This window comes from Manacus candei, unplaced genomic scaffold, assembly GCF_025592945.1.
Source record: "Manacus candei isolate 608988 ecotype Guabito, Panama unplaced genomic scaffold, ASM2559294v1 h1tg000065l, whole genome shotgun sequence".
In the NCBI taxonomy this organism is placed as follows: Eukaryota; Metazoa; Chordata; class Aves; order Passeriformes; family Pipridae; genus Manacus; species Manacus candei.
Window position 1 is genome coordinate 12,577,909 of NW_026138113.1, and position 22,414 is coordinate 12,600,322.

General features: G+C 42.0%; 1 protein-coding gene across 5 annotated transcripts; it reads left to right on the top strand.

Annotated features, from left to right (window-relative positions):
- The first annotated feature begins 72 nt into the window (after positions 1-72).
- On the top strand, positions 73-22,319 carry TERB1 (telomere repeat binding bouquet formation protein 1). 5 transcript variants are annotated; one of them, XM_051805772.1, is made up of 21 exons: positions 73-140; positions 3,217-3,275; positions 4,143-4,253; positions 4,434-4,562; positions 5,002-5,133; positions 5,566-5,626; positions 5,713-5,828; positions 6,689-6,811; positions 7,370-7,522; positions 8,591-8,722; positions 10,026-10,151; positions 11,120-11,277; positions 12,015-12,373; positions 14,086-14,147; positions 15,184-15,276; positions 16,520-16,690; positions 17,155-17,235; positions 18,298-18,411; positions 18,800-18,909; positions 19,450-19,665; positions 20,413-22,319. In XM_051805772.1, the coding sequence occupies exons 2-21, from the start codon at positions 3,242-3,244 to the stop codon at positions 20,440-20,442; spliced, it is 2,511 nt and encodes an 836-aa protein (XP_051661732.1). In that variant the 5' UTR covers positions 73-140; positions 3,217-3,241; the 3' UTR covers positions 20,443-22,319. The 5 variants fall into 5 exon arrangements, with proteins under 5 accessions (XP_051661732.1, XP_051661731.1, XP_051661734.1 ...); XM_051805771.1 differs by lacking the exon at positions 73-140 and adding an exon at positions 1,193-1,305; XM_051805774.1 differs by lacking the exon at positions 73-140 and adding an exon at positions 1,193-1,305 and having other exon boundaries at positions 19,612-19,665.
- Positions 22,320-22,414: the final 95 nt, after the last annotated feature.

The window sequence follows — 22,414 nt, forward strand, 5'->3', positions numbered from 1 at the left end:
AAGAGGAGGCTCGGGGACCTCATGGCTCTCTACAGCTCTGACAGGAGGGTGTAGTGAGGAGGGGTCGGTCTCCTGCCGGGCCGGCAGTGAGAGCACCAGAGGAAATGGCCTCGAGCTGAGACGGGGGAGATTCAGATTAGGTATTAGAAAAAACTTGCACTGTTCAGGTGATCAGGCACTGGAATAGGGAGGTGCTGGAGTCACCATCCCTGGAGGTGTTTGAGGCGTCTGCATCTGGCGCTGGGTGATGTGGTTCAGGGGTTACAGCGGCAGCGTTGGACTGGGTGATCTTAAAGGTCTCTCCAGCCTGTGGTGAAAGCCAAGTGAATTTCCGCTGGATCAGGCGAAGGTTCCGGGATGGCCCGTGCCCGAGGGGAGCCCTCCCTGAGGTGCTCGGGCGGCGCCGCGGCGGCGGCGGCGGCTCTTGAGGGACCGCCGAGGGCGGGAAGGGCCGGGCGCGGGCTGAGGGCGGCCCCGCTCCCCTCAGGAGGCACCGCGGGCAGGGCCGGGCACGGCGGGGCCGCCGCTCCCCGTCAGCCCGGGGGGTCACCGCTCCCCCCTCAGCCCGGGGAGTCACCGCTCCCCCCTCAGCCCGGGGGGTCACCGCTCCCCCCTCAGCCCAGGGGATCACCGCTCCCCCCTCAGCCCGGGGGTCACCGCTCCCCCTCAGCCCGGGGAGTCACCGCTCCCCCCTCAGCCCAGGGGTCACCGCTCCCCCCTCAGCCCAGGTGGTCACCGCTCCCCCTTCAGCCCAGGGGTCACCGCTCCCCCCTCAGCCCGGGGGTCACCGCTCCCCCCTCAGCCCGGGGAGTCACCGCTCCCCCCTCAGCCCAGGGGATCACCGCTCCCCCCTCAGCCCAGGGGATCACCGCTCCCCCCTCAGCCCAGGGGATCACCGCTCCCCCCTCAGCCCAGGGGTCACCGCTCCCCCCTCAGCCCAGGTGGTCACTGCTCCCCCCTCAGCCCAGGGGTCACCGCTCCCCCCTCAGCCCAGGTGGTCACTGCTCCCCCCTCAGCCCAGGGGTCACCGCTCCCCCCTCAGCCCAGGTGGTCACTGCTCCCCCCTCAGCCCAGGGGTCACCGCTCCCCCCTCAGCCCAGGTGGTCACTGCTCCCCCCTCAGCCCAGGGGTCACCGCTCCCCCCTCAGCCCAGGTGGTCACTGCTCCCCCTTCAGCCCAGGGATCACCGCTCCCCCTCAGCCCAAGGGATCACCGCTCCCCCCTCAGCCCGACGGGCAGGGCTCGGCGGCAGGACCGGCATCGCCTCGGTGTGTGCCCAGAGCTACCCCCGCTGCCGGGTCACAGGTACGCGATCCGTGCCCCATCTCGCACTTCTCGGTGCTCCCACCCTCCCACAGATGAATGCTGCTGCTGTTTCATCTTTATGCTGTTCGCCTTTTTTTTTGTTCCTTTTTTTTTTAAAGTCTTTTACATGTTCTTTCCGCTTTATATTCGGGACGATGTGGAGCGCTCGCAAAGCCTTCCGAGCGGGCTGTGGTACGGAGCTGTGGCTCACACGGCTCCTCTGAGGGAGGGAGCTGAAGCAGGGCAGGAACACCTCAAAGCCCTGGTGCCCTGCCCAGTGCCCTCACGGCCTCGCTGCTGCTGGGAGTGTTGGTGTCCGCGGAACACCAACAGCGGGTTTGGTCCGAGGATAAATCCCACCGAGGCTGGCTGGTTGGCCCGTGTGCTCCAGTGCTGCTGAACAAACAGATTGACGGACCTGCACTGCTCTGAGAGTGGGTTTTTGAGGTTTGAAGGGATGTTACTGGGTTATTTTCCATAATCGATGGGTGATTTGTTTTATATGCAACATTAGCCAAAAGATCATTGCAGCAAATCTTGTAGCTTGTCTTTTTGTCTTTGCCCTGTGACGCAACAACAGAGTGGAGCTATTTGCATTTAATGTAGGCTGGCTTATAAATATTGCTTTGTGTACCTTCTGTAGGTTGCAAAAAAACAGACCCAGGTAAGGTCAAGATGTATCTTTCTATACAGTTTTAAAAACCTTGTGCTTCTTATATTAAAGTCTCCTTAATTGTATAAATGTGTATACAATTAAACTCTACTAAAATGCAATTAGCTCCAGAGTTAGCTGATTTTTACAGCCTTCCTTTTGCTAGGGAACATGTAGGGGTTTTGTTTTCTCTTAGGCTGGCAGGGTGGTAGCAGAAGGGGCAATAAGAGGTGAGGAAGACTTACAAGCTTTTCCCTGTGGCAGGGTTGGATTTGCAAGGAAATGAAATACATATATATTATGACTTCTGAAAGGGTAAAGGAAGATGTGCTCTTTTTAAATTTTCCCTCTTAATGGAAACAGCAAAGGAATGGGGACAATCCTAAACTCTAGATGGAAAGCAGGGCTGGCTGTCTTCATCAAGAGGACACTGATGCTGCTTAGAGCCTCTGCTCCACTTTGAGAAGGAAAACTAATCCAGTATTAAGCTGAATTTGTCAGTGATTTAAAGTTTCTACCTGGAGCTAAATAATTTTTGAGAAATTGAAATAGGTTACTGTGATGGTTGAATCAACCTTTTGTGTGTGGGGCTTGGGACATGTTTGAGGGATCATCTTTCTCTCTCCAAACCTAAATGTCACCCTGCTGTTCAATTAAATCCCAGATCCTGGCACATCAGGTTTGTGAAGAATCAGTACTCTGGGGTTTGTGGGTTACATGGTTCATGTAAAGTCTTTGGTGAATTAAAATTAATTCTTAGTTTAAGGAATCATGTCTCAGCATTGGTTTTGGTTTGACCAGTGCCAATAAAAGTTATGGTTTAGTGGCTCCCTGAGCAGCAGCTGAAGGTTTTGTATGTTCACCCTCTATGTAACATTTCTTGGTGCTTTTAGTGCAAGTTGTTGGCTGATGACAAAGTTGGCAACTATTGGAAGGGAAATTGGATCAGCTTTATTGTGATCAATGACACAGAGACATTGATGGTGCCCCCACAATGGTAACACCTGATTCCTGCAAAATGTTAACTTTCAGATGTTAACACAGTATTACAAATGCAGGGCTACTATAAAATACTGCATTTCCAAAGGAAATCTTTGCCATGCAAGAGAACATTAAACTGTGTGTGTGTCAGATGACAGAGTAAAACCAGAAAACTGGAAAGAATGCATGGTAAGAAAAATGATGTAATTTATACTGCATGTGTTATAAACACTGCTAATCTGAACAGAAATGACAACGCTTTTTCCTTGCTGTTGTAGAACAGGAACAGAGATACAACCAAAAATGGACACTGAAAAGGTGCAGAAGAATCAGTGTGGTAAGATACCCAAGAGAATTTGTCATTTATTATCTGCATCAACTCTACAAATCTTTAGTAGACTGTGATAGGCCTGACGGGGGGGGGAGCTGTTGGGAAAATGCTCTTTTTCTGAATTTTGGATTGGATACCTAAAGGGCAAATCTAATGACAAATATTCAAATAGTAAATCACACCACAAGGTTACCTTTTTTAAAAAAAATTGCTAATATTTACCTACATTTTATTGTATTATAACTTTTTTGAGAAACTCCCAATCTCACAAGAGTTTACAATATACAACTGCTGTTACTTTTGCAAATAATTACCAAATAAGCTTTTTATTATAACCCAAAGCTTAAGAAACAGGTTTTCCAAGTTTTTACTTACCTAGGGCTGTATGTAGGTGCCCAGAAAATGCTTTGTGTAACCTCAGTAACCAGCTAATTCAAGCCTGTGCTGCTGTGCTGCATGACCATGTCTCCTGCAACTCAACACCACGTTCCAGCCTTGTGCTGTTTGGATTCTTTCCCTGTCACTCTGTAGATTTTCAACTGTATTTTCACTCTGAACATTGTAATGGTCCTGGATTATTCACTTTACACTGAATGCACCTTGCAATTGTGAATTGAATATTTAGTAATCTACATCACATTTCCTAATGGTTACTAGTGATTAAAGGCCAAAGGAAATCATTCTCAAATAACAAACCCTGGACAGGAATATTTCTTGGTTAAGTATGTTTGTTATTTATGGATGGATAGAAGTGGTGTAGCTTTATTTTTGCTCACCTTTTTTTTTATTTTTGGACAGGTTTTTTGTGATACTGAACAGATTAATATATAGAAACATAACAATTGTCATGAAGTTTTTTGTGTTTGCTCTTAGATATGAAAACAGATCTGAACTTACTGCTTGAATGCCTTAAATATCAGATGGACTGCCCTCTGTCTCAGAAGGAAGCTTTGATCACTATTTACTCAATTTGTCAACAAAACAGTAAGAAATGTTTTTCCTCAGAAACATTTATGTTCACCATGAATGTTAAGAAGTGCTGGTCACTGTAAAAGAATTGTCTAAAGGATTTAAGGCTTGAGAATTTGTAAAATCTTGGGAGGCTTTCAATTTCCAAGGAAACAAAAGCTAAAGGTTAATTTTTGTTATTTTTCTCTGTTGTAGGTAAAGCAAGTGAATATTTTCGAGAAATTGGTGGTTTGATGTTTATAAATGACCTTGCCAAATCAAGTGCTCATGGCATAGTAAAGGAAGCAGCTTTGTTTACACTGGGCATTATTATAGAGAGTAATGGTAATATGAAGCAATATTTTTTGTATTTCTGAATGAGAAATACTTCTCTTGTGCTTTGTCTCCACTTTTTTTTTTTGGCCTCAGAAAATCAGATTACAAGATGATCAGTTGGAGCAAGGGGCAGTAAAGGTGCCACTGTTGCACTGTCCACGCCTGGATGTGATGCAGTTCCCTGCTGATTTGTGCAGGCAGCACTTCTGCTTGTTCCCAGACAGCTGAGCTCCTCCTCCTCCTCAGCAGCAAGTGTTGAATGACTCAGATTGTCCCAGAGTTTGCCAAGCCCTGGTTGGTTTGGAACTCACCCCGAGGGGAAGCCCTCGGTCACTTTATAGTCCTGTTTTGTCTCCACTCCCCAGTACTGGCCACAACGCAGACTTAATAATTTAGGATTATGAGCAACTTACTTTAGGACTTAATGGTGTTCATTTTCTGTTTTCAGTGTATTGTCAACAGACTTCCTGTACTTCTGCATTGTTTGAAGACCTCATTTTATTTTTAATTAATAAGGATTCTGGTGTGAACTTGAAAAGAATGTCTGTTTATGTCATCTTAGTACTGGTTTCAAATAATAGTAAGTTGGGTTTTTTCCCTGTGTTACACCACCACTTTTTTCTGTTTGCCAATCTGCCCTGCAAAATTCAGATTTTCAATTAGTAATGTTTTGGTAAAGTGAATTTATAAAGATGAGTGTTTGCATGTGACTGAACCTGAGTTGTCTAAGTAGGTAATTGCTCACTGAGTTTTCTTTAAACAGCAGAAAGTGGTTTAGTTTTAAAAATACAGTTTAAAAAATTGTGATGCAAACCAGTAGTTTCTGACAATGTGTAGAAAAAGACGGAAAGAAATGGAATGCTTCCACCAGGGTGTTGATGTGATTTTGTATTTGTTTTTGTGGAGGATCTATGCTTAGGAAATGAAATGTATGTCTGTAAATCAAACCTGACATTAAGATTTTGTCTCAAGTTGCCCCTGTCCGTGGAGTCTTATGTGTGTTCTCTTGTAGAAAACGGGCAAACCTATGTCAGAGACACGGGCTGCATCAGCCTGCTGCTGCAGCTCTTCAGGTAAACACACAGCAGTCGAACACACGGGGTACTCTGATGAGGAGTGACCTTTCCTTGACTCCCGGGGCCTTGTTTGTCCCTGACAGAACAACCCTGTCCGGGTGTGAGCTGGAGCTGTCGGATGCGCACACGGAGCAGCGCTACCAGCTGTGGAGCTCGGTGTGCAGCGCCCTCTGTGCCTGCGTGAACAACCCCCAGAACGGTGCGTGCTGCTCTGCTCTGCCCTGCCCTGCCCTACCCTGCTCTGCCCTGCCCTGCCCTGCCCTGCTCTGCCCTGCCCTGCCCTGCCCTGCTCTGCCCTGCCCTGCTCTGCTCTGCTCTGCCCTGCCCTGCTCTGCCCTGCTCTGCCCTGCCCTGCCCTGCCCTGCCCTGCCCTGCTCTGCCCTGCCCTGCCCTGCCCTGCCCTGCTCTGCCCTGCTCTGCCCTGCCCTGCCCTGCCCTGCCCTGCCCTGCCCTGCTCTGCCCTGCCCTGCCCTGCCCTGCTCTGCCCTGCTCTGCCCTGCCCTGCCCTGCTCTGCCCTGCCCTGCCCTGCTCTGCTCTGCTCTGCCCTGCCCTGCTCTGCCCTGCCCTGCTCTGCCCTGCTCTGCCCTGCCCTGCTCTGCCCTGCTCTGCCCTGCTCTGCCCTGCTCTGCCCTGCCCTGCTCTGCTCTGCCCTGCTCTGCTCTGCTCTGCCCTGCCCTGCCCTGCCCTGCTCTGCCCTGCCCTGCCCTGCTCTGCTCTGCCCTGCCCTGCCCTGCCCTGCCCTGCCCTGCTCTGCCCTGCCCTGCTCTGCCCTCCTCTGCCCTGCCCTGCCCTGCCCTGCCCTGCTCTGCCCTGCCCTGCCCTGCCCTGCCCTGCTCTGCCCTGCCCTGCCCTGCTCTGCCCTGCCCTGCTCTGCCCTGCTCTGCTCTGCCCTGCCCTGCCCTGCTCTGCCCTGCCCTGCCCTGCCCTGCTCTGCTCTGCTCTGCTCTGCCAGGGTTTAAAGTCCTTCTCCACAGGGGCAACAGTTTGATTTCATCTTACTGTCCAACTGACATTGCACGTGACATTTGCATTGGGGTTATTTGTGTTTATTTTCCCAGAAGATAATCAGAACATTTGCTGCTCAGTTTTCCCCTATGCCAAGGAGTGGCTGGAGAGTTGCACAGAGCCTGACATAGTTCGGCCCATTTGTTCATTTGTTGGTCTCACAGTTGCAAATAACTGTAAGTGCAGCTCAAGCTTTACATAGTTTTGCTTTTGTTAAAAGCAAGTTTAATGTGATAGTTAATTTTTTTTTTTTGGTCAATCTCTACAAATTCATTTGCTGTTCTTCCAACCTTTACTCTGAAAACTGTATTCCACCATCTTTACTTGCACTACATTGTGCTTAAGTCCAATGTAGTGTAAGTACAAAATAGCCACAAACCAGTTACATTTTGTGAGGTCAGTAAAGATTATTTGGAAGCTGTTTTGATTAGAAGTATTTTATAAATAAAAGTCATTATTACATCACTAAAACCAATTATTTAGGTAGAACTTGGGCATAATGTTTGCCATTTGTATGCTGTATTAGGGTCATTGTTTCCTGTAACTATTTCATCTGACAGATACTACATTTTTTGAGGTTAATATGTATCCAACTTCTGTTGTATGGCGTAGAAAAACTACACTGAACCTAATTGGCAAAATGCTAAAGTAATTTGCATTAAATTACTTAAATTACTTAAATTAATTAAATTACTTTAAACACTTTTTTTCTTTTTTTTTTTTTTTCCACTAAGCATATGTGCAGAAATATTTTGTTTCTATTGGAGGATTGGATACATTAGCTAAAGTTCTCCTCGAGCTTATGCATGATTCCTGTTTGAGCCACTCTGGCACAAAACTTGCAGTAGTAGTAACCAAGACTCTGGATGCCTGCATTGCTAATAACTGTGAGTGCAAAGACAGCTGTCATTTTCTATATATACTAATTTTAAAATGTTTAAACTCTTGTGTTGGTGGAAAAGTGATATAAATGGATGCTAAAAGGCCAGTCAGTTGTAAACATCCCAGTTGATGCTGCAGATTTTTTTAAAATTCAAATACCTGTATGGAGGGTGGTCCAGTTCATCTGAGGTGGTTTACTTTCCCATTGTTGCTAAAATAAACAGTAAGATTTAAACCATACTCAAAAATGAGAGATAAGATGCTAGAGCTAGTTTTGGGTAAGCTGAGACCTGGGCATGGCAATCAGTTTGGATCCTGGAGTTAGGTCTGTGTTTGAATAACAAACTTGGTGAGCTTTAGGAAGTTTGGTGACTCAGAGGTGGGGCTGGGCAGATGTGGGGTGTGTGCAGGACAAACCTTTACTCTGCTGTGCTGCCTGGGCAGTGCCATCCTAAGGAAGTCTCTGTATTCCATCAGAACCTTTGGAGAAGCCTGTGATCTGGTGACTTGTGGTTGTTACATTTGACACTTGTGCCATAAGGGCTCACTCATGGAAGGTCACAGAAGTTTAAAAACATACACCTGCACTAGTTCTGAGTCTACTTTCAGATCAGGTGGTATGTGACAGGGTTAGGCTTCAGCATGGATGGACCAGCAGTGGTGTTCCCAGTTTCAGGAAGAGGTTGCCCTCTAGCAGAAACATTCCTGGCTCTTTTTGTGGCAGATACTCTCTGTGTCAAACCTTATTCAACTCTGTTTTGCTCTGCACTGGAGCTGATAGATGATGTGGAGAGGTTCAGCAGAGATCTACAAAACTTACCCATTGCAAGCCCTTGTTTGTCAGATGTCACAACTGCAAAGCCCACAGTGTGGGAGGAAGGGCAGTGCTGGATTTGGGAGCCCCAGGAGGGCTGTGGGAATCAGGGGTTAGAGACAGAGAGGAGCAGAACTGTGCAGCCCCAAGGCTCGGGGAGCTCTGTGGGACTCCCTTGAGAACAGCACTGCACACTGGGGGGATGTCTGTACACTCATTATCCACTTTATTTTTCTCCTGATTATTCTGAACATCACAGCTGCCATGGGGGTTGTCTTGGCAAAGTATCACACCGTGGCAGAGCTGCTGAAGCTGCTGTGCAACGAGACACTGAACACAGGAGAAAAAATCAGCATTATTCTGACAATTGGACACTGTACTGAAGTTTGTGGTAAGATCTGTTCTGTCAGCTTCTGCTAAATTCTCACATACAAACTCCTTCAGTGGGGTCATTTCAGCAAGACTGGAACATGAGGGAAAGTTCTGTTAAATAATATTATGTTAATAGTTAGGAAAAAAGGTTTTCTATAATGTTCCATCTTTAAAATTTAAAACTTGTTAGCAGATGGTGTCTTTAAGAGCTTTGAAAAAATAGACTATTATGCAAGAATTCAGGGCTGGGCTTAGGTATCACTGGGTGGAATTAATCCAGACCTAAAAACTACTGCAATATAAACATACCAAATGAGTTGTCTTGAGCTCTCTTTCAATGGTCCTTGATATATACAGGTTCTGTCCATTGGTTATATAGCTATTAATTTTTTTAAAGGCTATATAATAGCATTGGTTTTGAAATAACAAACAGTAAGTATCCCTGAAATCTTTTTGTCAGGCTCCTCAGGGCTCCATGTTCAAAAATTCTGATTGATTATCATCCTCTGAATGTCAATAACATTGAATAATTAGCTCAGTAGGTCATAAGTCTATTTTAAAAGACATTTTTGCATGAAGAATTAATTGAAACAAAGCTTAATGGAAAATGTTTTTTGAATAGAAATATGATTAAACCAACAGAATAAAAGTTTCTCTTAAAATGTCAACACAAAATAATCATATTTCATTTTTTAATTCCTTTTTTATCACATTTAAACAACACAGAACTATTTTTATCAAGTTGCAAGTTTGATGAATACATATGCAAATGAGTTAACAATAATGAATAAATGAAAATAAATTAGTAAATAAATAAATAAATAACAAATCAATCAATAAAATATAAAATTTATCTGGTGACATAGTTAATGAAGAGGAAGAGAGTGGTTAGACCAGGATTAAACTATTAAATTTACTACAGTATTGCTAATTATAAACTTTAAACCTTTGATAGTTCTGTACCTCAGGGCTTACAGAAATGTAGTGTAGTATAATGGAAGAAAAGAGGTACAGAAGCCACAACTCAAATGTTTTAGGCAACAATTAAATGAATTTGGAACTCCATCATATAATTTGTCTCGGTCGTCCTTCAGTTTTCTTACAAGAAATTTGATTTTTGGCCAAATCATCCTGTGTGATGTAAAGCTCTGCTGCTGCCACCCAGGGAGTGGATCATTGCAGCAGCCTTGGATCTGTAAAAGGAAAATATCTTTTTCAGAATTTCCCAGAAAACTGTAAGTGTTAGCTCCTAAAATTACTGTAGGATTGAGTATGTTTGAGGCTGAAACCAATCTCTTTTCCTTTATAATGCCCCATTTTAGAAGAAAACCAGTGTGAACTGCTTCAGAACAATGGCCTTCCACTTATGATTCAGGTATTAACAGAATCTCAGGATGAGGAACTGATCAAAGCTGCTACTTTTGTGCTGCAGAACTGCAAACAGATGAGTAAGTTTGCTGTTACTGCTTTAAAAATGACAGTGATTGTTTCCATCTCTGTGTTCTGCTGCTTTCCTGAATGACTTTAACTGTGGCAGCTCTGTAATTCTGTCTGCTCCCAGAGGGGTTTGTTTTCTGCAGAGAAGTTGCCTATTTGCCACCAAACTGTGGCATTTAGGCAGAAAAAAGAAAACCAAAAATTTCACTAGTGTTGCAGTAGTGCATTTGTAAACCTGTAAATGTAGGGCCAGTTTTTAAGAGCTTTCCTTTCTATTAATCATGTGAAAAATAAAAGCAGTGTGGATACTCTATTCCTGGGGATGTACCATTGTAGGGAGAGAATACACCAGTAGATAATCCAACCTGAAATCACTGTGACTACAATCATTTTGCAATATTAAGAAATCTTACTCTTTCTTTTGAAGGTAGGGTGTATTTTAGGGCACCTTGCTTAAGTTTTTTATTAATTATCTGTGCAATTCTACCAGTGAAACAGAAAGACACCTTGTCCTCTAATCTCTACAGCATGGAAGGTTTGCAATTGCTAATTACTAAATTTCATGTGTCTACATTTTTGTACTGAAATCATAACTGAGAGTTTTGTTTAAGATTAAGGGGGTGTGGTGGTTTGCAGTGTCCATTAATGTGGAATTGTTTTTTAAAAAAGTAGAAACTTATACTGGTAAAGAACCTATAGAGTTAGGATTAAGTCAATGAAAAAGTCATTTTTTACACAGCATCATTGTGGAAGCAGCTCATAGTAACTCTAACTGCAATCTCACCTCTTGTAACTGCAATTTATATTTGAAGTGTGTTAACATTTATGTGTACATTTAAGTTTTATAAAAATTATTATTCTGAGATTATACTTTGCATTAAATTATTGGGGCTGTCCCTCAGCATAATAAAATATAATACATACTAAGATGTTCATTGATAAAATGTTAAGTATTAATGTTGTTTTTTATTTTATAAAGCTGAACAATTGTCTCTGAAAATAAATGATAATTCATTAAGTGTGAGCAATGAAGAAGAATTGGATGTGCAAGTCAGGAAAAGGAGTCTACAAGACTACTGGAAGAAAGCAAATGAAATTTTACACAGAATAAACTTGATTGAACAACAACATGCTGAGGTTGGCCTATTTACCAAAGTAGGATAAAACTAAGCAAATCTTTACAGAGTTTAGGGAAAAAGGGAAAGTAAACCCTTGGGATAATTTCAGTGTGAGCTAAAAAAGCAGGGAAAATACTGGATGTGTGTGAATCTACAACCTGCAGTTTTACCATTATTGTAGATCTTACCAAGTTACTCCTGTGCAGGGCAATCAGAGAATGGAGGCATCTGTGTTTTATGAAGCATTTTAGTTTATTATAAATGCAGATTTTCTACAAAATAGAGATAGTTAGGTTGGCAAAACAAGAAGTTCAATTTATTTTTAATTGTTGGACATTCAAACCTATAATTTTAATATTTGCATGCATGAAATGCCCATGATTGTACAGCTATGGTGGGACAAATGATAAAGGAGGATGTGAACATAGACTGAAATAAGGTTGTTTCATATTTTCCTTGTGCTTTTTAGCTGCTTGGTATCCCTGGGTTTGGAACAGTGAGTTTATGAGTTACTTAGATGGCTCTTAAGTTCATTTCTAGCAGTGCCTGGCATTAGTAGCAAATTCCTTAATGCCTTTCCCGTGAACACCTCCAGCAGCACTGCTGTCCTGGGGCTCTGCTCACTCAGGGGGTTCTGAAGCTTCTTTGGGATTTGCTTTACCTTCAGAGTTCAACTGGTCTATTAGTTAATCTTGTTAGTGGATTTATTTAAGATTCTGCAGAGCTCATATAGTCACAAACTATTTTTCAATACAGGAAGGACTGCAGGGAGGAGTGTTTGTGGATGGATCCTCAAATCCAGCCAATTCTGAAGCATTGAAATCCCATGAGGTGAATCCTGCTGGTCCAAAAATGTACCTGGAAAGAGCACACAAAGAAGATCATAGCCCACAGTTGACCTTGAAGTTGGATGGTCAGGTTCTTGCTCCAGCTGTAAACTGTCCTCCAAGAAAAAGTGAAACAGTGAACACCACAGATGCAGCTTCTGCTGGACAGAGTGGACAGAGCAATATTCCATGTTCAGGGAGTGGACTGCAAACAGACAGAGCACTGCAAAGTCACAGTGGGAATGACAAAACTGCCTGTGTAAAAAATCAGTCTGTTCCTCTAGCAAGGTGAGTATCCTGGACCTTAGCAGAAATACTCAATTGCCTTGCCCTTGGAATTTCCAAATGGAATGTCAGCCTTTTAAATTATCTGTTACTAACTGTGTCCTTTTCTTCTAGTGAAAAGCCACAGCCCTTTGGTGGCCCACTAGAGGATACTCTGTGGGAGTGTCTTTGAGATCACAGATCACAGACTGTAGACACTGCAGTAACAAAAGCTCCTGATCTTTTTCTCTGCCTGGTGGGTTGTACAGAGAGCCCCTTCCAGGCCATGTTTAGCACTTTCAGCACAGTGGGGAGAAATCATCCCTGGCTTTGGCCTCAAAACTCTCCCTGATGTAACAGAGAAAGATCTGACCCACTGGTTTGGACACCCCACAAGGGGTTCTATGATGGGCACTCCACAGGAAACCAGCAGGGAGAGAGAACTGCTGGAAAAAACATTGGAATTGGAGTGGCTACAAACCGAGGAAAACGTTTTCCCTCCACTTTTCTCCCCTCATGTTCCATTGTTTCTTTGCATGGGAAGAGAAAGTCATTCCTGTTTAGTCATTCCCTGTTCTCTTGTTCATTGCTCTCACACAAATGATGACTTTCCTCTTCTTTTTGTGCTTCTGATGCTTATCTTTCCTATTGATAATAAATAAATTAATGATAGGCAACTTGCAATGATAAACACAGAAGCCATTCTCTTGAATTTATATCAGGAACATCCCTCAAGATATGCAGTGGGAGAGTATGAGCAAAACCGTGTTTCTCTGGGTTTTTTAGTTGGTTGGTTTTGGTTTTGGTTTGGTTTTGCTCTTTTTGTTTGATTGTGTTTTGTTTTGTTTCATGGTGAGTGTTTTTTTTTTTTTGTTTTGGGGTTTTGCTTTTGGAGTTTTTTTCTCCTTTGTTTGGTTTGGGGATTTTTTGAGTCCCACATTGTCACTGTGGGTTTTTTTCTGTGGCTGGCTGCCCCTTGCTCTGTGCAGTTCCCTTACATGCATTATACTGTTACCTTGCAACTGCCACAGAAATTCCCAAGAGCCTGGATAATTGTCCACGGTACATTCAGGTGAATTTTGCTTTGCTACTGCTCAGCATGATTTCACACAACTTCTTTATTTCTGCTCTGGCTTCTGAAGCACAAAACAACTCTTTTTTTTTTAAAGAAAAACCAACCAACCAACCCAAAAGCTCTCTGCTTGCCTGTGTATTTGTGTGCAAACAGGAGTTAGTGAAGGATGACCATGGCTTAGGGTCCTTGCTCCTGCAGCATTCCCAGGGAGTGAGTGACACACAAAGGCACCTGCAGGGGATCACAGGAACATGTTGGTTGCACAGGAGTTGACCAGTGCAAGCAAAGAAGAAAACCAAATACCTTTCAGAGCATTTGCTACAAATGGTGAAGGCTACAGTATTTTGAAGAGGTTGTGAAAGTTTTATGTGAATCAGAATTGCAAATTACCCTGGAAACCAGCATCCCTGGAAAACTCTGCATTCCATGGGGTACAGCCCTGCAAGGAATGCTGATCACAGGCCTCTGGAAACAAATTACATACTGGGGGCCATAAGCCCAGGAACTTGGGATAATTAGAATAGTTTTTTGAGAGTTTTATCTTTCATATATTTAATATGTTCTTTTTTATTTTTCCATTGGACTGTGTCTATTAATTTACAGGTAAATGTGTGTTGTGGCATTTCATTCTTTTTCATTTGTTCCCACTGTTGTCTCCCAGTGAACAGTTATTTCGACCACCAGCAGAGCCTGTTAGAAATAGGACACAGACATGCACAGCAGGTACAAACAGCTAAACATATTCCCTTCTTAGATGATTTTGTTCTTAATGAGTTTTTAATTAATTTTGTGTACTTTTATCACTACTTTTTACCAGTTGTTATGTATCACTAGATTACAGAGTGCATTATATGTGATTAATATCCTTTAACTGGTTTGCACAGTATTGGAATTTTATATTGTACACAATTTTACCAGAAGAATATTTATTTCACTTTTCTTCTAATACATATTGTAACTTTCTGGTTGTTTGGTTGATTTTAACTATTGAAATGAATGTATCATAGACAAATGTTTCAAGTTTAGTCTGAATGCAGTTTAGTCTTTAATCTGTACTGAGCAGTGAGAGCCATTAACAGAAAATGCAGGAGGATGCTGGTTTGGTTCTGTCCCTGTAAGACTGGGACAGAACCTCCCTGTGAGTGTGACTTTTGCCTGAAGCTGTTCCTACATGCTGAACATGTGCTTAAGATGAATGGTTTTCAGATTTGCACTGATCTTAGATCATTTATTACATTATTTATTAAATTTATTCCAGAATTGGGGTCTGTCCAATCAAATCTTTATTCATCATTTAGTTTCCTGTTAATTTATAAAATTTATAAGTGTTCATTAGATTAGTATTTGCCAGAATGGTGGCTTTACAGATGACAAGCTGATCTCCAGGTTATACCTTTTTAACTGAGAGTTCATATTATTCCAGTACATCACATCCTTCAGCATCAGACTGCAAACAGAAATAAAGTTTATAGGGCTTAGTTAAGTTTACAGGGTTCATTTGCTGTGTCCAAGTTGAAGTAACATCCTTTGGGAGAGGGATGAAAAAGCACTGAATTGAACATCATTATTCTGGATTTACAAAAATGTAAATGTGGTACATTGAACTTGAGGAATTTAATTTGGATTTTCTGCTGCTATGTTTATTAACTTTAATAATTTACAAATAGAAAATGCAGTTGAATGTAGACACACTGATGCATGATTACCATGGCAGAAGAAGGTTACATTTTCTCAGTGTGATTTTTCCTTCCTCATTTAGATCAAAATTCATCCTACTCAGAGATAACCAGGAAACACAAAAGTACTTCAGCAACATCTTCATCCCATAAAATGGCAGATTTAAGGTGTTCAGGTAAATATCACCTCAGGTCTTTCTTTCCTGAGCACACAAAAGAAGCCTTAAAGAGTCAGCAATGCAGTCAGTTATTTCTGACATTACAGAAATTTTAGCACATCTGTTCTGTTACCTATTATGTAAATCTTAACTCTTTCCTTTTTATGCCTCTAAAAAAAAGCTAAATATTGAAATAAAGTTGGCATTGCAGTTTTGTTGCAGGTATCTTAATGTGGGCTTGCTAACAAACAATATACAGGAGCTTAAAAGATTACACTTCTTACAAGAATCCTTGAGTGGGTGATTTCCTCCTTTCTCTGATGGGAAAGGCAGAGAAGAACACTAGCCCTGCTCCTTTCCCTCAGTGATTCTCCTGCTGAGCCTCCTGGCTGTTCTGCAGCCCTTCATTCAGCACAGGCTCTCAGATTTTGGGTAATCCAGCACTGCAGACCTCAGTTGCTACCTGCTCAACTTGCTCTGTCAGTAGGTCATAAGATTGCTGCTGGTGCTCAGGATTTTAAGGGGATTTTGTAATCAAGCTGTGTTTCTTTATTAAAAAACCCAACAAAAAACCCAAACAAACCCCAAACAAACCCCAAAGCAGCTCATAACCCACCTTTGAACATTATTTTTATCCAAGTTGTCAAATTAAATTCGATGAGCTTTAGCACTGCTTGAGCATTGCACATACTGCCCTTATGATTCCTCACACAAGCCCTCCTTCAGCTGATGTAACTTAATCAGGAGAACATCCAAGAATAACTGAACCATAAATTACCCTAGGAACGTCCTCAAAAATAAACAGGAAGGCTTCCTGTGAGGGAATTCCTGCCTAAGCTGGACTTATCATTTATTCAAGTTAATACAGACAACTGTTGCAACACAAAGTTTCAAAGCATATCTTATATTTTGGCTCCTGGATAAATGTGCAAATGGAACTGAGGCCCCTTTCTTCCCACCCCACTAATATTTTTACTTCTGGGGGGGATCTGTGCCTCATTCAGTACTTCTGGAGTTGAAGTGTGGTTTAACTTGGTCTCATAAAACATTGAAAACACTTTTTATTTTTTTTTAAGATAGAAAGTACAAAACAATAAGTATTTTCAAGAAAATACATAAAAATGAAACCTCTTTGCAATGTTTCCATGGAAAACCAGAGGTCAAACTGCAGATCATAGTGATCAAAACGAGATGCTGGACTTGGTGTTGGCTTCTGCAGCATCTCTGCTTGCTATTCCTCCAATATCCCCTGGTTTTGCAGGTTGTGCAGCAGGAGGACTGTCCTTCAACAGTAGAACCTTCACCAAGGTGTTACAAAGTTGTCAGCACCGCTGTGACCATCACCGAGTCCTCCTGGAAGCTGAGCAGCGCTACAGGGAGGAGCTCTGCCAGTCGGCTCTGTGGAACAGCGGCACCCCCAGGACTCACGACAGTAACCACGGAGTTTTGTTTTTAGCAGTTGTAACATTGTTTGAAACTGTATTTCAGATTCGGAACTTTCTGTGATCTGATCCTGATTGCCCTGCTGTTTTAAACTCACTCGTTTCATTTGATTTACCAGTGACTTGCACTAAGTGATATCAGAACTGGCCACTTTTGTTTTGAGAATCTTTTGTATTTCTTGGCAGTGGTGACAGATCCTCCTGACAGGCTTTGATGACTGTGATGTTTGCCAGTCAAGAACTAAGGGAAGGGAATGTATTATAATAATTTGAATTAAGTGTGAATGGATGACATCATAATATAATATATACATATGGGTCTAAGATGCTTATAATTCTTAATGAATAAAATAAAAGCACATCCTCTATTTTTCTGGTTTAAAGGAGGTATTTTGAAAATTAAACAGTTACTACTTACTGACATTTGTACTGGCGTTCATCTTATATTTTCCAGAAATAATGCTGGCCCCAGTGAGGAAAGACAGGCTGCATACAGAAACATCAACATTTAGGAGCAAAAGGGATAGTTTCCAAAGTAAGGGCTGGATTTGGCAATTAATGCAAAAAGCCATTATTTTCTGTTAGTCTTTTGCAGAACTTTACCATGGATAGAGAATTATGGTGGCTTTTTTTCTTCTCCAAATTCTGTGAATAATCTATATATTAGTATGCCAGAAAATGTTATCTACTTATTTGCTGGGAAGTTTTGAATAAGAAGTTATTAACAAGGTAGAGATGGGAAAGGGAATATAAATTCCACCAGTTTCTGCAGTGCAGTTTAGGAACCCTGTGTTTGCAGAACCATCAGTTGCCCATAAAACCTGGTGTTCTTTATAACACACAAGTGCCCCATTTGTAGCAGAGTCCATACCTTTTAGAGATTTTATTCTGTAATATAGCAAAACCATTAATGTTATTTTTCCCCTTACTCTGCTAATATATATTTTTACACAACTCAGCAGCCATTTTTTTCAGAATGTGGTGGGTTTGGGTACCTGCAGAGCTCCACCTACAGTCATAATTACTACATTCATCAACTAGTAACCAATACTGTCTCTTATGACTGATGACCAGAATTTTTCAAGTAGGCTGAAGCAGTTCTCTAAATCAGTACTTCAATTCTAAACCATTAATATTCCTTTAAAATGCATTCTCTTTTGAAAAGTCAGCCCACCCATCCGCAATTTATTTTTAATATTTTATTTTCAAAAACCTTCTTTACATGGTTCCTTATTTAATTAATTTCCAGTAAAAGCTGGTTGATTGATTTATAAATTTGTTTATATTTTTCCTCTCCAGATTCAGAAATTAATTTGTCTGTGATAGGTATTTTAAAATTTAAAATAATCCCCAAAACACAACTATATTTTATCTTGAGGGTCCTTTGTAGCAATATATTAACTTTAGCGAGTAAACATTTTCTGTAAACTGAAGTAAACTGAATTTCCCAGGCTTTCTTCCAAGACCACATGGTAGTATATGGCTCAAAAGATGGTTCTCCCTTAAATTTTAATTCCTAAAACATGACTTGTGTTTTGTGATTTGTTTTTTCCTAAGAAAGACGTGAAATACTTTATTGTTTGGGATTTCTTTTAAGGTATTCTGTTGACTCCAAGTAGAAAAACCAAGCCTAATACTTCAAACAGAGATGAACATCATAAAAATATTAGGTGGACTGGCAATTATAACTTGACACCTGCCTATGGAAAGTGTGAGTATTACCAGAAAATCAATTCTCTAATGTGCATAACTTAAAAATCAGGTTTGCATTTAGGTCAGGGCATTAAGAGAAGCAGCTGTCTTGTTATTGGGGCCAAATGGCTAAGGATTTAAATAAACTCTTATAGCTTTAATCATGGGAGTTACTCAAACATCAGTAGTACTACTACTTGCTCGTTGCTACCATGCATAAATAATCCTCCTGTGTTAATGTCAATTATGAGGAAAAGATCTAAGGGGAATGAGATATCACTAATACAGCAACATTTACATATTCAGGTTCATTAAAAGAAATGCTCCTTTAAGCACTACATTTAGTTTTCCAGTAGATTTCAGTTAGTTTAAAGTAACCAAGAACCTCCCTGTTCCCAATTCCACAGCTTTACAAAAAACCCAAGATGCCAACTTGAAGAGACAAGGAGTCAAAGAAATGTGCAACCAATGTCAGCACTTCCAAGAAAATTGCATCCATGCACTTGAGAAAGATGAGGTGAGTTGTGCAAAGCCTAACCATACACTCACATAGCTGTAGATGTCCAAACAAAAGCACTGGGAATTGCACAATTTCTTTTTAAGTCACCTTTAACAGGAGCCCAGTAGCAAAATGAACCTCATTAAAAGGATGTTGCTCGGTTGATTCTACTCCAGTCATAGTGATTTATCCTAAACTGAGTTAAGCATTTTTCAGCTGACACTCTTTTCTGAATAATGGATATGGAGGTATGATTTTTCCTGTGTTGATGAAAGCTTGCACAGTATAGAAATAACAGAAACCTGAAGGCATAAACCTACTAAAGGTTTATTAAACTGTATAGGTACAGCAGGAACAAAGGTAAAGATCACAGAAAAATACTGTATTTCAGTAAGTGAGTGACAGTGAAGAAACCTTGAAGAGCAATTGTCGCCTTGACTGTGTGATCATTTCTTTACAACTGCTCAAGGGTGTATTGCCAGTAATACCCTACTTCCACATGCCAAATAGTCTGTAGATTGACATCATTTGTAATTACACCAAAATAAATATTTGCAGAGCAATGAAATATGTCCCCTGGACATGAACACGAGAACCTTGAACAAGAGAAGAAGAAGAACCCGAAAAGATTTCACGACTGAAGAAATTAAGTGTCTTTTGAATGGAGTAAAGGAAATGGGTAATCACTGGAATTTAATTTTGTGGTCTTACCCATTTCAGAAAGGACGGACAAGTGCTGATCTTTCCAAGAAGTACTACAGGTTACAGAAGCAGGTAGTCACAGTCTAATTTTCTATGAGTTCTAAATGCTGTGAGCTCAGTTTTCATAATTTGCCCCTGAACTGATTTGCAGAAAAAGCAGGCTTTCAGGATTTGTAGCCCATGGCATTGTGCTTTGTGTCAGTTCAGTGCTGTGCTACCAATGGGAATGGTCTCTTATGGAATTCCATCAGGGCTTGTGCTTGGAGAGAGAGAGCTAAAGTAGGAAAATATCAGAGAGCCTTTGAACCTGCCAGGGTACAAAGAGAAAGAGTGTCAGCTCAGGACTCTGAACTAATCCCTGTGTTTATCAGGAAGTTGGTATTTCCTCTGTTCAGCCTCTTTTCCTGGTGCTGGTTTGTGACTCTCCAGCAGTTTCCTGGGGGTTGATCAGTACAGGCCTCACACAGAGGTGCTGTCTGGGAAAGGAGAGGGAGCACTGGTGCCCTGCCTTGGATCCAGGGAGCACTGCTGCTGTCCTTTGGATCCAGGGAGCACTGCTGCTGTCCTTTGGATCCAGGGAGCACTGCTGCTGTCCTTTGGATCCAGGGAGCACTGCTGCTGTCCTTTGGATCCAGGGAGCACTGCTGCTGTGCCTTGGATCCAGGGAGCACTGCTGCTGTTCTTTGGATCCAGGGAGCACTGGAGCACTCCCTGCCTTGGAGTGGTTAAGTGACAAGCCTCTGTCTACTGCAAGGTGTTCTATAATTGTGCAGTGTCAACAGTTGTTTTGATATTTTCTCTTTTATCTCCATTTTATAGATGAAAAAAACCCCCAAAGATCATCAATAATATTGTCCAAGAGTACTTTGGATTTTGTTGCAGAATAGTGAAGAACAGCCTTTATAGCAGCAAGAAGAACATATGCCCTTGGAAATTTAGATTGGCTTGGACTCATGTTTTCCAGTGATAACTCAAAATTTCATTTACTCTTATTTGACTGTTTCTTTTATACATAGGCAACAAAATGCTTAACAGCAAAAATTATTTTTTAAACTTAATTTAACCTTCTTGAGCATTTGATACATGTAACTTTTGATTTAACTTTTTATAGTTTGCCTTACACTTGTATGAAATGACTGTACTGCTAAAGTGAATATTTTATGTCCAAAACTGCTAAGTGTTGATGTTGTTGTGTCTGAATTTGTTTTCTCTTAATAAGTGAAATGTTTAAAGCGGATAAAATATTTTGTCATGTTTTTAATGTGCTGTATGTGCAGAAAAATGTACCTGTGCCAGAAAACACTGGTAAAACACTGCTGCATGTAGGAGGCAAATCTTTGTTACACTAAGTACTCACTGCTGAACTAAGCAGGCACTGACAAAATTTAGCTTCTGTTCACAGTTGGACAATTTTTGGTGTATTATTCAGGTAAGTGAGCAGAACCCCCATTTCTGCTAATGACACAATTTTTATAGTGAAAGCCTTAGTAACTTGATTTTTCAGTGCTAGCCTTAGTATTTCATTTGTATTTTTTACCTGTTCTCATAAAGGACTGAAAAATCAATAAATCTTTTATGGAAAATGTTTAGTTACCATATTAGCACTAGGTTTTCACTGTGATGTAGCTTAAATGCTTGGAAACAAGCAAGATAACCAAAAACTGAGACACTTGCATCAAAGATGATGCCAATGATACAATAAATGCATCTTCTAATATTTTCAGCTGTTGCAACTTGGGTTTTATATTATTAAAATATTCGAGCATCTGTAAAAGATGTCTTTGAGTGGAGCTGTTGCCAGCAATGATGTTAAATATTGGTGTAACTATTTGCAGGGTGAGCCAAAGGACTCCTGAGGCTGGGTGGGCACAAAAGGGACATTTGGGTCCCTTACACACCCCAACAAGTATTTTTCCAAGGATTCAGAGCCAGTCCAGACAAGCTGCTACTTCATCTATTGACTGAATGTGTGTTGTTAATCCATATTATTCTGGCCTAAAATATATTTCAAGTGGATAAAAGTGTAAATCTTCCCTTGACACACGGTCAGAATATCTCCATATGATTTATGTCACCTTGGGTATAACTGAGGTTGGGAAGGCCCTGTGGAGCCCACGATCTCATCTCCTCCTCGGAGCAGGGCTGATGGCAAAGTCAGTCAAGGTGCCCAGTGCCTTGTCAACTTCTGAAGATCTTCAGGGCAGAAATTCCCACAGGCTCTTTGGGCACCTCTCCTGCTGCTCCAGCTCCTCTCGTGACACAAAGTGATGGAACAACAGCGTGGAACATTCTGGTGTGATCTGAGGAGTCACAGACCAGGAGCACCAGGAACCTGCTGTGTGCATTTGTGCAAGGCAATCTTTTGCTCTCCTTTTGATTTCCTGTTCAGTCTCAATCATCTCACTAATTTTCTTGCACAAGTGCTTTGAAATCCACACATAAGGGGCACCATAAAAGTATGATTGCATGAAAACAGCAATGTCACTTTTAGGCTGCTCGAGCCTCCCCGGGCAGGATTTCAGCACCTTGAGAAGCTGAACTGACTGACAGACCACGTAGGAAAGTGTGTTAGCAAAACCCATGGAGTTCTTCTGTAGCTCTGTTGGACAAACCAAGGGTGTGAGGGCTGCAAGGATTTGGGTCGCGGATCACTTGTACCATGAATTCGCTCAGCTGCCAGGATACAGCCCGAGCTGCTGCACCCCGGGAGTGGGCTGGGGCAGGGACGGGGGCTGCACGGGCAGGTCCTGGGGGTGCGGGAGGAAGAACCGGGGGGTGGAGATACCGGGGCAGGTCCCGGGGGCTGCAGAGGGAATTACCG